This window comes from Charadrius vociferus, unplaced genomic scaffold (assembly GCF_000708025.1).
Source record: "Charadrius vociferus isolate BGI_N301 unplaced genomic scaffold, ASM70802v2 scaffold423, whole genome shotgun sequence".
Classification (NCBI taxonomy): Eukaryota; Metazoa; Chordata; class Aves; order Charadriiformes; family Charadriidae; genus Charadrius; species Charadrius vociferus.
The window spans coordinates 3,896,505-3,912,626 of record NW_009648149.1 but is presented as its reverse complement, the minus strand read 5'-3'; the positions used below and the strand labels follow the sequence as shown (position 1 = coordinate 3,912,626).

General features: G+C 43.4%; 1 protein-coding gene across 1 annotated transcript in view; it reads left to right on the top strand.

Annotated features, from left to right (window-relative positions):
- Positions 1-16,122, top strand: part of NFIA (nuclear factor I/A) — a 357,711-nt gene that overhangs the window by 322,680 nt on the left and 18,909 nt on the right. Inside the window, exons 8-9 of the mRNA XM_009883983.1 lie at positions 1,536-1,701; positions 9,246-9,337. Of these exons, the coding sequence (XP_009882285.1) occupies positions 1,536-1,701; positions 9,246-9,337 (258 nt within the window). The remainder of the gene's footprint in view (positions 1-1,535; positions 1,702-9,245; positions 9,338-16,122) is intronic.

The window sequence follows — 16,122 nt, the reverse complement described above, 5'->3', positions numbered from 1 at the left end:
ATTTTGTCAGTGCCAAAGCAGGTGAAATGAAAATAACGGCCTGAGCGTTTGCCAGTGTGAGTATTTTGTCCCCAGTAATTCAGGCTAATGGAAACCCTAACAGGAATTAAAATATTATTTTCTTTAGCAGTACTTAGAATATGGATCTGCGTTTAAAGCTGAGCTTTTATCATCAATGGAAAAGCCAATGCTCAGTGCCAGAAGAACTGCAGTGAGATCAATTTGTAGAGTGCTGTCGAAAGTGATCTCATCATTTTTGTCACTAAAATGGAACACCTGATTCACAGGCTGTCCTACTTTCTCTTTATAATGGTATTTGGCATCTATCTGTATGGTTTTCAAGTGTCCAGGCTGCATTACATTTAAAATGTAAACTTAACAAGCTGGGGGAAGGGGAGGCATTTTTTTTAAGCCTGCTTCTTGTTTTTGTGATCATAGAATCATAGAATGGTTTAGGTTGGAAAGGACCTTGAAGATCATCGAGTTCCAACCCCCCTGCCATAGACAGGGACACCTCCCACCAGACCAGGTTGCCCAAGGCCACGTCCAGCCTGGCCTTGAACACCTCCAGGGATGGGGCCTCAACAACCTCTCTGGGCAACCCGTTCCAGTGCCTCACCACCCTCAAAGTGAAAAACTTCTTCCTAATGTTTAATCTAAACCTGCCCTCTTCCAGTTTATAGCCATTCCCCGTCATCCTGTCACTCCATGCCCCAGTAAAAAGTCCCTCCCCAGCTCTCCGGTAGCCCCTTTAGGGACTGGAAGGCCGCAATAAGATCTCCCCGGAGCCTTCTCTTCTCCAGGCTGAACAGCCCCAGCTCTCTGGACAGGTTTTTCTGGTGGTTAATTGAAAGATCACACTTGTATAGCTGGGACCATTCTGCCTGCGACTGACCACATCCCAGACTAAAGGGAGGTTGGGGGTGTTCCCAGTGCGTAAAATGAAGCAGCTCTAAGTTTGGTCGTTTCTCTATACGATCCTAACGGCAACTAAACAGTGAGCTACACTATTGCTAACTCAAAAGGGATGTGGGAGAGCAGTTACTTTAACATACACTCGTTCATTCTCCTGTAATAAGAGATCAGCACGACTTTTAAGACCACCAAAAATGCTTGGTTTTTCTCTTAATGAGCAGTATCTTTAAGAAATTTACGCTCAAGTCCTAGGCACTGATATCCTAAGGCTATAACAGAGACATGAAACTGGGGAATCGAAGGGGTCAGAAACACAGCTTCAACTCTCACTGAGCATCAGGTAGTGGCTGCAGGAAAGGTAAAGAGTAGTAGAATTTAATCCAGGGCAGTTAGACCAGCTGCTAATATGACAAATGTTTAAAAGTGAGAATTTCCATAGTTTCACAGATTTTGAGACAGTTCCTTGAAGTCAATGGAGAATTTGACCCAGCACTTTCTTTGCCATCTCTCAAGTAATTGCAAATGTGTTGCACGTAGCCCTCAACTAGATTGTTATTACTGGAGGTTCCTAACAGCTGATTTTTAGTATAATTTTTGTCTGTTTGCTTGTTTTTTGGCAGCCCAATGGTAGCAGCCAAGGCAAGGTGCACAATCCATTCCTTCCTACCCCAATGTTGCCACCACCACCTCCGCCACCAATGGCTAGGCCTGTGCCTCTGCCAGTGCCAGACACAAAACCTCCAACTACATCAACAGAAGGAGGGGCCACCTCTCCCACTTCTCCAAGTAAGTATAGACGCAGCGGAAACCAAGGGCTAACAGCAGCGCGCAACGTGCTGCGGGCACCGTGTATCGGTTATCAAGAGATGAGGACTGGACTAGCTCTTGGGAAGCAGGAGAGCGCTCCACTCTGTGTATGATGGACAAAATTCTGAGCTGGTTCTATATTAACAAGGAAAGAGTTAGCTTAAGGTTACACTTTTATTTCTGACTTTGTTGGCATTTCACATAACTGCGTATGAGAGAAATCAAGGCCAGTAGCTAAGCTGTGACACAGACCTGGGACTTTTAGGATCTTGCTAACTGTCATGAGGAGGCAGTTTGGACTCTCGAGTCAGGCTTTAGAGGATAGAAACTACATGGAAGTCAGACAGATAGCCTCACCGAAAACATTGCTGCTTATATATACTGGGCTAAACTAACAACTCGTTTGAGTTCGCTTCATTTATAGTTCTTTTGGGAATAAGTCTTCCTAGATTAACCCAGACATCTTTCCCTTATGACTTGGTTCCCGAGCCCTGCATTTGGGGCAAGAAGCTATGGTATTTCTTAGGCCCAGGGAGAAAGCTTTAATCCTCTCTCCACCACCCACACGGCTCCCATATGTATTTTGTGTAGCCACAAGTCAAATATACAAATTCCTGGATACACACTTGGGGATACCACTTTGGACTCACTCTGCTGGGAAACAAATGTGATTCAGCTGGGTTTGATGCTTTAAAAAAGTCTGGATGTTCAGGGAGTTAATTGTGAAATGATTTAATGAAGCTATGCTCAAACTGACATTTAAAAACAAAAGGGAAGCTTTCAGTGCTTTAATGGCAACTGTAGGGGACTTGTTCCACAGTGAAGGGAGTCCAAATAACATCCACAAACAAAAATCAATCTAATCGAAAGAGCAAATCCCTTTGTGTGCTTTTCAAGCTTATTATTTAAATGCTATATGCAACCACTGCTTGATGTGCAAAGAGGTATTCGCTATTCAGACCATGTGAAGCCTACATTTTTAAAGCTTTATATACTGTTCAGGAGATTTGCACAGGTTCCAGGGGGCATTTTAAAAATCTGGTAGTTCTCAGAGTTTTGCATTGCCTTCTGCTACGTGATAGCGCACAACTGCAAACTCAGCAAGATACTCTGGCTCACTTAGAAATTAAAATGGGTTTTAGTATGAGACAGTCTGGTAAGATCGTGAACATGATCTTCTAGAATCAGGACTTCTAGAATTGATCAGCAGATTTTTGTTGAGCTCAGAAGTTGATTCATTCCCTCCCCTCTGCTCCTTTTTCTGACCTTAGACCAACACTTGTGCTATCAGGAAGCTTTGACGCTCTCTGAGGGGAGATACCGTCTTTTAAGTCCTATCAATAAGATTCAGTGGTGGAATCTAAAAGGTTAATGTTTAGTCATAGTTATCACTGAATATAGTCAGCAATGCCTTACTATTTCCTTGTCTTCAGAACCGGGAAAAATGAAACTAGGTCAATGTATATTTGTCATTACGGTTGTGACTCAGTTTACTGGCAGTGTGTGGTGTCTAAAAGAAAAAAATTCCCAACATCATTTTAGCAGTAATCTTAATTTTTTGCAATACTGTGGTCATGTAAACAAGCTAAATGCGTGCCTGGCCCGATTCTCAGCTGGCATAAAAACTGACATTTGTCCGCTGAAGTTCGCAGAACACCACCCATCGGTATCGGCTCGGGCTGGTCACTGTGGCTCAGTGTTCATCAGACAGCTGCCACATTAATTGGGAATCGAGGTTTTCTCAAGAGCAGCCAGTTAGTGGTATTTAAACAAAAGATTAGGAAAATAATTACTGTTTGTTAATTAGCTACGCTGGTGTCTAACCATATAGTTCTGTACATACTCAGGCATGCATCTTCCTTTTGGTAAGGGTTTTGAATAACAGTGACTTGAGTTGTAAAGAAGCATATAATTTAATTTAGGGACAAATTTTACAGAAAAGTAGATGATAGGAAATATTTTCTAAGAAAAAAATATTACATACATACCAAAGCCAGTGGAAGTGGCTGGCCACATAAAGAGTAAAACAAACCGAAGTTCCTGGCCTTGCAGCGAGGGTTTGCCAGAAGGGCCCACTGGACTCCATTTAGTGTGTCAATCAGTACCAACCCTCCATTTTCATCGGTGTTTATTTTTTTCTTAACTAAATATTGGCCTTCAAATAGCAAGCACGGATTCACCAGAGTTTCATAAAAGCCGCACAAAAAAGGTGTTTTCCATGGTTACGAACTGCTTGAGTGCACCGGTTCTGGGAGTGTCGCTGGGTTATGGCTGACTGCCCTGCAGAGCTTTAGGATATTGGAAAGTCACTTATGCAACAAAGGCGGGAATGATGTTAGATTTTGGCCAGACTCGCTCCTTAGCTGTGTGGAGGAGAATGAACCCCCCCCCCCCCCAAGAAGGAAATGGAGTGAAAGGGGTTGGCATTTGCTCCATTCTCCTTCCCTTTTTTGGTCTAGCAGAAAGCCCTCTGCAGAAACAAAATGCAGTTATGGCCCTACCAAAAATTGGAATATGGCCCTCCTGAGGGGTGCAGGAGCCAGGAGCAGCTGTTCAATACAGCACGGCCTCCTGGGAATGACAGCTAAAAATCACAACAAGGTGGTTAATGATTCTCAGAGCAATAGTGAAACTCTCCAGCTGTGACATTAACCAAAACATGAACATTAGTGCTGTCCAAGGAAGGAAGAGCCCCTGGAGATGCACACCGGGGATTTGCCGCTACTGGGTGGCCAGGCATGCCCTGGGAGTCGAGAATTCCAGCTGTGAATCCTATCCCTTTGGAAAGCCAGCATTTTCCCCAGTGAGATAACACAATGGAGATGGGATTCATGAGGCTTGGGAGGGTTCACTTTTCCTCCATAGAAAGCCTTTTCAATAGAACATATCCTTGATAGCAGACACAGCCCCCAAATTATCTTATCTCAGATCTCTTCTCAATTTGTTTGTTTGGGAACCCATAACAAACATAACACAATGTTTTCTTGAACTTGACAGTTTCTGGGTTTAATATCTCATTGCCCAAAGAAAACACCACCTCCACTACATGCCAGTTGGACTTTATCACTATCATAACTGAATATGAGTGTTAGAATCTGTGGCCCTCATTCCAATGCAGCGTCTAAGATACTGCCATCCTGTACACCATGATTTTTAAAGAGCTTTTTTAAATTAAATGTTATTTTCTAAGGTTCACAACTGTACACGGGGAGAAACTTAGCTATTTTCCCTTGTTGGGCAAGATCGTTATCGGTTAATGTCCCTTTTCACAAAGGAGTTTTCGTGTTAAATAGCATTTGTGTCAGGATGAGAAGAATGATCTTGTGGCTATAGTACTGGATTCATAATCAGATTGGATTTCTCTCCCTTTCTCTGCTATGCATTGACTGAGCACCCTCTGGGCAAGCCATTTCAGCTTTCTCTTCGCTCCTTTCCCTATCCATAAAAATGAGGGTGATGACTGCACCATTTAATTTGTTAGAATTTGCAGTTCCCTCTCAGATACTCAGCTGCAGAATGCGTGGTGGTAGGAACTGCTGTATTGTACCGCGTTCCTCCAGTTAATTCTCTCACTACAAGTCCACAATGGCTAAACTGACACCTAGTCTTACGCGAAACAGTACAGCTTTTCGTATCAAGCACGTGTTACTTCTTGTCTTTATCTGTAAAAGAGAGATCTAGTGGTACATTAGGCTGTCGCTCACCCAATCATCTTTACCAACCAAAAGTTTATCCTTTTAATCCAGAACTGTCTGATAAACGACACGTTCCTATACTTAATAGAAATTATTTCAGGAAAGTATATTTTAAATTAACATTCTCCTACTGCAGGCAACTTTAAAATACATGACATTCCCAAAACTGTTTGTTTGTCTTGTCTTTCATACAATTTCTTGCCATTTTGGCTAAATATCAAAGCTGTCTGTGTGAGCAAATGTTCTTTCTCTGCCAGCTCCTGTTTTGCTTGTTCCTGAAGTGAAGCATCATAGCAAATTTGTGGCATCACATTCATTTCCTTGGCTACGGGCTATGATGTTGCAAACAAACCTTAGTGAATTCCAGTAGCAGAACGACTAGGCTGGGCAGGAAGATGTTCCCATTCAAGCTCATCGGGCCAGATATCAGCTAGTGTAAACTAGTGTAGGTCTGCGCAATTCCTATGGAACAAAGCTGATAAAGATCAGGAGAAGATCTGCCTCAGAGACCTAGCTTCTGTTCCTTTCCATGCTTTGGCTTTTCCCTTTCCTAAAAAGGAGTTTGAAGACCCTGCCATAGGCTTGGCCTATGTATACTCTAACATAGTATCACCCAGCTTTAACCAGTGAGAGCAGTTTGCCCCATCCTTACATCGGGACAGAGGATAGGGATCAGAAGTGGTCAGACTTCCAGGAATCCCACCTCCATGTCAAACACGGGTATTTGTATGAAGACAGCAAGGTACAGCTGGAAGCTGTCTCGGTGATGGTCGAAGCAACATTCAGTACCGCTCCCTTTTCTGAACCAAATCTCACCATAACAGGAGTCACTGCTAACGTGTGTTCCATGTCAATTTAGTATTATGAGCCAAAATGGCCCCTTACAATCTGCAAACATGTCGTGACATTTACAGTGAAGTGGGACTAGCATCTTGGGAGAGTCCAGTGTAAGGTCTGCTCTGCATATATGTAGTTTTGGTACTCTTCGCTTCTTGGCTCTAGCAATGTGGTTATATGCCCTTAAGGAAATAACAAGCTGACATCCGTGTATTTTCAGAAAGCAAGTCAAACATAGTTTGAAGCATTATGGAAGAAAGGTATACATAGCAATTCACCCAGCAAGGTTTGAGGTGACTTTCGTGCATATTATACAGTTTTCAAATGTTTTCGAGTTTTTGTTTGAACAGGGAAGCCATTTAAGACAGCATTCTGATGGCTCCCCTTTGATTTTCTACCAAATATCACAGCAAAAGTATCTGCCAACAGGGAACTGCAAACCAGATCTTGAGTTCCTTCCCTTCTGAGTGGAACTTACCTGCTCCAAGGGATTAAATGGCCTCTCCACTCATTCTGCTTCCTTAACAGTAGACCCGAAGAACCAAACAACAGATGTTTGATTTTTGAGCTTTAAGTTAATTTTCCCCACTGCAAAAGGAATTTTTTAGTCTTGCACAACATAGGGTTTAGTAGTCATTCAAAAAAATCCCTCACTATAAAACAGTACAGAGGAATCTTAATACATGGCACTAGCAGCAGAGGTACACCCTTTGCAAATTTGTGGCTTCTTTGAATTATTAAGCAAATTAACATGGTAAAAAGGAAAGGAGAACGTCTCACCAAATCTACTCAGTTCACTTCTTCCTTGATTTGCAGATATGAATAACAGCCAGTGTACCTGTTCATACTCTAATATGCAAGCTGCACTGCAGTTTGCAAAATCATCTCAGAAAGATGATTTAATGCGCTTAAAAATTCCTTTAAAACAAACTCGGTGAAGGAAAGATGTTCCTTGCGTGAGTTTTGCAAGTACTAGCAAAGTGTTAGCTTTTTGGAGAGAAAAGCTCACCTCAGTGGAAACAACAGGGAAGAATGCATTCTTAGAAGTCAGGAGTGCCTAATATAGAATCATTGAGGATGGAAAAGACCTATAAGATCATTGAGTCCAACCATTACCCTAACACTGCCAAGTCCACCGCTAAACCATGCCCTTTAGCACTACATCTATACATCTTTCAGATACGTCCAGGGATGGTGGCTCAGCCACTTCTCTGGGCAGCCTGTTCCAATGTCTGATAACCTTTGCAGTGAAGAAATTTTCACTAATATCCAATCTAAATCTCCTGTGGTGCAACTTGAGGCCATTTCCTCTCGTCCTGTCCTAGACAGATGAGCTCCCCTCAGGTCAGTAAGAAATGAAAATATGCAGTTCCTGGGGTGATTTCAGGGCAATGCTCGTTGAGAAAGGGAAGCTGTCTGATATCATTGTAAGAATTAGGAGGTGTCATGAGGCGTTTGTGAGACTTGAGTAGAGAGGGGAGGGAAGGATGCGGTTCTGCATGCTCATACACTTAGAAACTCCTCACCAAAGGGTTTTGTGGGATGCAAAATGTTTGCATGGGTTCAAGGGCAGATCGGACATTCATCAATGGGAAATCCCTTGCGGGCCGTTAAATACAGGGAGTCCCTGAGCTGAAAATAACCAGAGGGTGGGAAAGAATATAAGAAAGTAAATATGTGACCTGTTTTGACTCTTCCCTGTGCATCCGCTTGTGGCCCCTGTAAGAGAAAGGACAGTGGATAAGGCGGAGCGTTGGTCTGATTCAGTACAGTCTTAAACCAAAGGCTCCTCCAGGGTAATGCCTCTTCAGCGAACATTCTCCCTTCAGGGGAGGCAACAGGCTTTCATCTACACAGACACCTCAGTGTCTTCTCTGACTCTTAACTCGCTTTATTTTTCTGTAACGTTGAGGTCTGAACATTATATTTAGCCTGACTGGAATTTGGCAAATAACTTTCCTTTTAACATTGTTTTTTTGTCTCTTCATTGGATAGTCAGATTGTCTGGGGATTTTATTCAGCAGAATGCATTCCCATAAATATATTTAAAATAGACAGAATCACTGTTTGTATTAAGGCATCTATTTAGGTTATTTGAATTTAGATCTGAACATGCAAAAACCTGACGAGGGGAGAAGATTGCATGGGGGATTTTCAAATGAGAGGAAGACTGGAAATGCATTGAAAGCTTTTGGATGTGGAAGTACGTGGCATTGTGGACAGTTGCAGTGGAGAATATAATGCAACAATAAAATCATTAAAGTACTTCAAGTTTGGAAGTAATCTGGGTTCTTGGCTTGCATTGCATTTAATAGCTTTACATTTATGGGAGCCATTCCAGTTTTTAAAGGCAGCTTCAGCCTTCAGACTGATTGCACTTACCACCCCAGTGAAACTGCAACCCATTAATTTTTTACCGAAAGGATCTTCCTAGTTTGTCAAACACATCAAGTGAACATTTTAGAGAGTGCAGACCACAGCAGTATGAAAACCAAAACTTTATATCAAGAGAGAATGCGGGATTAGCATGAAATAAGGGTCTGATTCTGTTAATAAGCACGTTAGTAAATTCACTGCTATACAAAACCCCATGAAAACCAGAGATACCCCATATTCAAGTGAAAACAGCCAGGCAATACCAGGATGTACAGAAGCCCCGTGTGCTGTCCCCACGTGGAAGGGCCTGCAGCGGTTCTCCCGCGGGATGGAGAGCAGCGCAGGTCACCCCAGCACCTTCTCCCAAGCGCACGTCGCGGCCGTCCTGCCCGGCAAGGAGCCCTCTCCCACCAGCCCAATCCCCTCCATGTTTATATCCCCATCATAAGGACCAAACCTTTCCCGGTGTCTAAAACCAAACTCTCGCTCTCTAAAACGTTTTGCACATTTCTATGTTAAACATCTGCTTAGGTGGCTCTGAGACGGTGTGTTTTGGTGTTGTTCGTGTGCAATCTAGTGCCGCTTCCTCAACGCATGTGTCCCTTCCCTTCACAGCCTACTCGACACCCAGCACCTCCCCCGCAAACCGATTCGTCAGTGTTGGACCACGGGATCCAAGCTTTGTAAATATCCCTCAACAGACTCAGGTGGGCCGCTTTCGACTTCTCTGTATGCCTGCAGCCTCTTCTTCTTCAGTGTCCTCTAACGTGTCCCCGCGGAGCCAGCTGCATTGCCGCTGTCACTTCACCCACATGGTCTCAGTAACTACAGTGAAATGTCACTTGCAGTTTGTTTGTCTGTTGTGTTTTTTTGGGCTTACGTAGTAATAACGCTGCTTTCATAACTGGAAAGACCTCTCTTGCTTTCTAAGATACTGGCTTCTAGCGCAGTTTTTTCCCTCGAGGACTGGGTTTTCAAAGACTTTTGCTCCAACCTGTTCCCAAGGCAGTGCATTTCATTGCCCGTGCAAAAGGAGCTCAGAGAGACCCATCGGGTCGCAGTGCACCTTAGTCCCCCACCAGATACAACGGGAGACTGCTCCACTGATTTCCCTGGAAAAAAAATAAAATAGCCTCGAATTCCTGGTTGGCCATTTGCATGGTGGGCTTTGAGCGAGCAGGAGATTTTGTAATTGCGAGCACATCTGTTTCCTTACACAAAGAGAAAAAAGTCCAGTTGAGGCAGGCCTATAAAGCTGGGTTAACTGAATTCATAGTCCTGCTATGGTCAAATCAGAAGCTCAAGTAAACATTTGTGTTTCTTTAGGAGAAGGACGAGGTTTAAATGTGCTTTTTCCAAGCTGTATCAAATTCCCAGGGTCGATTAAGAAAATAGTTGTTGGCAGTTTTGTTAGCAGCTAATTTGAGCCAGATGTTGAAAAAATTAAGTCTGTGCTTAATATCACGTTATCATGGGGGAGAAGGTATAAAAAAGTGAGCAGAACTAGTGCTTTAGGACAACCGTAGTTTGTAGTTTTAAATGACTGCTTGACTACGTTACAATTCTTTTAAAGGTCAACAGCAAGAAGTATTTGTAATTTTGGTTTTGAGCTGGTTGCGGTGACTAAAAAGTAATAATTCAACTAACTAGCAAATTGGGGAGTACTACTCTTAGATCTTGTAAGTTCTTTCAAATCGTTTCTATGCCTCTGAGTAATTAGTGTACAGATGAATGGCTGCCACATGCCACAGTCCCGTATATGAAGACAGACTCCTTGTTGCGATGGCTTCAGCACCTACGCTGTCAACGAAACACAAGTCACTCGTTAATGAAGATTTTCGGTTTACAGGGCTGCAACCAGATGCCCGTGAACGCAATGTGTTTTCTTGCTATCTGTTCTTTGTGTACAATTTGTTAGGGGCTCTAGTTTATAGCTCTGCCGACAGCACAGGTTAAACTACATCGAATCTCAAACCTTCTCTGCATTAAATAGGGTCACAGAAAGTACACCAGCAGTGCAGAGCGGGGTTTTAACCCATCAGGTTCTGGGGTTTTTTTTTTCATGCCTCAACAAAACGCAGCCTGCACCCCACTTTTCAGGCCTCTTCCTTTATTCCGTTCATGTACGTGACAAGTTTTCGTGCGCCTTCACGTGTAAATCCTATTTCTCCAGTCGTTTTGGAAACAACTGGAATACACAGAAATACATTGAAATTGGGAAAGAGGAATGTTAAGGCATACTGTTAAAGTCCTTAAGCATTTGGTCTTTTCCTTCATAGCTCAGGAAACTTGAAACCCTTTGGAGAATGCTACTTACCTTTTCCAGAAGACTTGAAAAACTACTAGTTGGTAAATTGATTATGTAGTGAGACACAAAAGTATTAAGTCTCCAAAATATTTTAAACTTATTTGCATCCTGCAGCCTAGGTTTCCCAGATAAGTTTGTTGACTGTAAACTTTTATCCTCCTTATTTATGACTTAAATCATTTTAAAGTGCTCTAGCCTTACTTTAAGTGCTTCTATGTAATGCAGTATAGTGAATAACAATGCTGTACAGTGAAAAACAATACTCAAGCACAGCTTTCAATTAAAGTCAAACATGCTGCAGTGGGTAAGGAGACTGACTTCCAGTCTCTGACTCCAGCTGCATCTCCGTGCTTCTATACATCATTACACCACCACAACCCACTTGATACTAAATATATAATTTATCAGCAAAACTCACTACTTATTCATGAAACAGCTCTGAAGTTGACTGTGTTTTACATCAGATAAGTGAGGTAAAAATACTAACTGCAATGATTTGGGATTTACTTAGCTTTCCTCTAAAAAAAGACATGCTTTTGTACTCTTTTTTTTGCAGGGCATTAGTGTATAGGATGGTCGCTTAGGATATTTTCAAAATGAAAATATAAAAACACATAGGACTGTGTTATTAAAAGCAGCTGAGGTGGCTGCTTTCCATCAGGATTTTTATAGTACGTTCAGAGTCGACCTAAGATATGGGTCCTGAGGACCAGTAACTGCCAGGCCACACAGCTCCCTGAGACAAGAGGAAGCAGCGAATGCCCAGAGCTTCTGAAAGGCAAGCTTAAATATTAGGGTTAAGCAACACTTTACTGCTGGATCAACAAAATAAAAAATGAAGACTGTATCTGAACGTCTGCTTTTTTAAAATTAAGGTCCAGCTACAAGCTCTAAGAAAACATTACGGTCAGCGTTTTGGTGGCTCTGATTTTCTCTTCCAATTGGTGGGTGATCTGAGTTACGCATCATCGTTATTAGTCTTAAAACACTGCAAAAGTGAGTCTGTGCACAGGGATGTGACAGTGCCGTGCAGCAGAAGTTGCATTTCCCATACATGGGCATTCACAGGCTTTCACAGAACATTGGAATAAAATCTCAGACAAATGTACAACAGCATAGCTGGGTTTGAGCAAGGATCATTCTGTCCTGGGCTGTTTTTAAACAATCAAAACCAGTACATGCCTTTCTTAATGGGCATTATAAAAATTAGCATTAGACATTTCCATTAGCAGCATATTCTAATTTATGTCAGATTGCTTCAAATATAATCCCTTAAAGGAACTTTATAGACTTTCTATAATACTTTATTTAGAAAAAGGCCATCTTCCTGTGTCAACAAAGGTTGTAGCAGGATGACAACTCCATGACAGAAGAGACCAGGAAATAAACTGATTTAAGTCAGTAGTTCTGATTCAGTAACAAAACCCCAAAAGGGCTGTTGGCTTTCTCTGGTTTTAGCAGCTTCAAAACTTTTCAGTTGGTTTGCTTTTTCAGTCGCTGCCTCTGCTTACCCCATCCATCACTCTGCCACTCCAGCGGCTCACTGCATAATTGTCCTATCTGGGGGGTTATTTGAATCTAAATTTCTGTTTGAGCTATTAGAAGAAGCACTTGACTTGGCATCCTCTGTATATGTTGACAAAAAGGCACAGGTGTTGTAACCTTTGCTTGATAAATCATTTACTTTTGCTACTTGACTCGCAAGCAATATGGGGGCATCAGCTTTTTAACTGCCTTTTCCATATGCAAATCAGAAATACAGTATGCCTGGGGTACACGGTCTTTAGTTTCAAAAGCAAGCTGGTCTGGATACCTCATGACTAAGTAATAGATACGTCTCTCATATTGCCGAGGACTTGTAATAAGGAGAGTGGTAGAGGAATGGGAAAGTACCATCACATTAATTAGGGACTAGCCTATCAGTAGCAACACCACTAATAAAGGATAAAGAGTTCTGAGTTTGGGGTTGTTTTTTTTTTTCCTAACCAAGCGACAAAAGTAATTGTGAAACGCAGGATATGTGCTCAGAGTCCGTGCGGCTGCTAACACTAAACTAGCAACCTGCTCTTTGTCGCCGGAGTTCGCATTGTCACTCGCCACTCTAAACGGTGTTTGCTGCTCTCTAATGCCCTCGCTTTGCTCTTTACCTCAAAATTCCTTTAGGGATTGTAAGTAGTCAGTGTGCTGCAGCTCCACTTCACATAAACATTGTTTACTAGGCTGAGTCCTGTTTGCCACCTACTTACCCTACATCTTCCTGGAAATTGTACTTCGGATGCTAAAAACAGCTCCTGAGCAATACATGCCTGTTCCGTCTAATCCTTCCTACCTGCCAGTAGCCCGGGTGCCTTACGCAGTAAGGTTACGGGGATGCACAGAACAGAAACTGCCTCCCACCGCAGGCACCCGGGCAGAGGATCGACTGCTTTACCACCTGTGAGAATCTAAATAGTTTTCTTCTCTGCTTAAGAGAGAAAGCGTATCATGCACCCTCTTGTCCAGCTGTTTCAGGAAAAATCCCTCTCTAATCTAAACATGCTTTATATCAGCCCCATCCCAGTTCGTTTCTAAAACTCAGTTAAGCGCAAAACCAAATATTTATTCCCTTACCTTTCCCTAGGAAAAGATAAAACTGTTTTCTAGAAGAACAGAAGTAGAAGCTCTTCCTGCTTCTGGCTTTGCCTGATCCCAAAGCTACAGCCAGATCATGGATAGTGAGGTCCTGTCTTTTCACACTTTCCCTGGTGGGGCCGGAGAGCCACCCAGCCACAACCGCGCTCTAGATAGAGCTCAGCCTTTATAATGCAAAACAATCAAAACAAAAAGCCCATAACGTACCTAGCACACCTCGGTAAATATAAGAAAACCCCCAAAACAAGCTTAACTAGGCAGCAAAACTACCTGTATGAACACCAGCAAGCTCAGGCACAGCCGTGCTCTTGCTACCAGCCTTACAAGGACTAGGTACAAAAATGCACGCTGTGAAACATATCTATAAAAGGGTAAGTTGGGGGGGAAATTACTGAAGTTTAGCAAAATGACTATAGTATAAGGAAATTGCTAACTTTAGATCTGCTCCTGTTCTCTACCTTCCTGAATTAGGCAGTGGTATCTTTGTAGCTTCTTCTTTTAGGCTTTTATTTATCTCTCAAAAACCACCTTATGCCTCAGGTGCGTACCCAAACCTAATTGTACAATTACTTTCTTTGAGAGAGGTGAGGGAAAGACTATTTTACTTCTCCACAATCCTTTTAGAAAGCAAACGGCGACCTGCAATTTTTCACTGGCAGCACTTTAAAACAAAGGGCATGAGAAAAAAATGAGCTTTATGCTGTGTCCTGTAGGTTAGCAGATGTGAGCTCTGTCAGACAAGGGAGGGAGGCAAATTCCAGAGTCGATGGTCCTTCTGTGATAACAGCCAGTCACTGCTGCCTAGACGCTTAATTCGGAGGAATGTGGTGCAGGTGATGCCCCTCGCTGCGGCTGGAGGCCAAGCTCAGGGGGAGGCAGGGAAGCAGTCTCGCAGGTAGCAGGGCCCGAAAGAAAGCGTATAGGATTCATAGATCAAAGTCAGCACCTTGAATAGGAAGCTAATGCAGTTCCTCCAGAGCTATCGCTCCGGCGGCTGAAACTGCAGAGCTGTTTTGTGCCCAGGTTCCATTGCCACCCTATGGAAGAAAGAAACCAGTGCACACATTTTCCTTTTTGACAAATGAAACACGCGCCTCGCTTCGCGGGGATTTCCCGGTTTTGCTTCTCGCTGAACCCCTGCCACAGTGCCCTGCCCTCCGCACCGTCAGGAAGGGACGCAGAGCCGCCGGACGCGCGCGCAGCTCGTGTTGGTGTGCTTTATTAATGAGTACCGCAAGCTGCCTCTCCTTTTCGGCCCCGGCACCCTTCTCTCTTTCTCCTATTTCCCAGCGCCCAGGAATCGCTCGGGTCAGCCAGGCAGCACCAGCCGGCCCTCGGGGAGGAGGGCTAAGCTCAGGATCTCTTGGTATCGCTGCACTGTGCTGACAGCTGAGCCGCCGCTCCGCTTCGCCGGGCACTTCGTGTTCAGAAAAAGCGTAAGGGCTGCGTGTGGCTCGTACACTGCAGCGGACGTGCAGAGAACATGAGAGGCTGCAGGAACAAGATCAGGCCTTTTATTTCGGGGGTTCTGAGCAGAACTATTTATAAGCCAGGTCAGCGCTACTTGTTGCTTAGGTGACTCTTCCTCCCCAGGATAAGAATACTTGTCCTCAAGGCTGAATGCACCACGTGTGTTTTGGGCGGGAATGAAGATGAAGAACCCTAATTTGGAAGCATTTGTTCAAATCTGTTCAGCCCCCTGAGAACTACGTATTCCATAAAGTAGCCTCCCTCAGCCAGCGCACGTGGCTTTGGAAGAAACTTAACTGCAAAGCACATTTAAGCAGAGACTTGACTGCCCCTTTCCTTCTCTTGGACCGTGGCAACAAATGTAGTGGCAGGTTCAGAACATCATTTAAATGCAAGAATAACGTCTCTCCTGGGTAAAGAACAGAAATCTGCAGAGACCAGATATAAAAACACAACTTGGGGTGTGGGACTGCAACTTTCTAGAGCTGCTGAAGTTAGAGGGTTCATTCTCCTCCCAAATCCAGCAGGGATCTGTGGAATTTCCCGTATCGGCAATGGGGAGCGAGGGCTGCTCACCTCCGAGACACAGAGCAGAGTTACACACTGCTCAAAGTGCCATCTGAATTTTAGATTGCTCCTACTAGAGATATACAATACATGTAAAAACAGAGATCAGAAACAGAACTGTTATAATGAACAGTTGAGCGTGTGAGAGGATAAAGTTGTATATGTGACCACTTAATTTATAGTAGTTGCCAGGGTGGGCTGAAGGATCCTGAAGAAGGATGGGCTCTTGTGGGCTTGAACCCTGTTATGACCACTGAAAGTTTTGATCCCTGAGCAAAGAGTGTTTTGCTGCAGAACCAGTGACACCAATCTACTGTTATGTGACCTGAATGTTGGTGCTGTCTTTCATCTTCCACCCAGGAAGCAGCTGTACTTGCCTGATCTTGAGGGTGGCCTGGAGATGGCTCTAAAAATCATAGAATCATAGAATTGTTTAGGTTGGAAAGGACCTTAAAGATCATCGAGTTCCACCCTCCCTGCCATGGGAGTATAAGTAGTATAAGTCTAGAAAGAGTG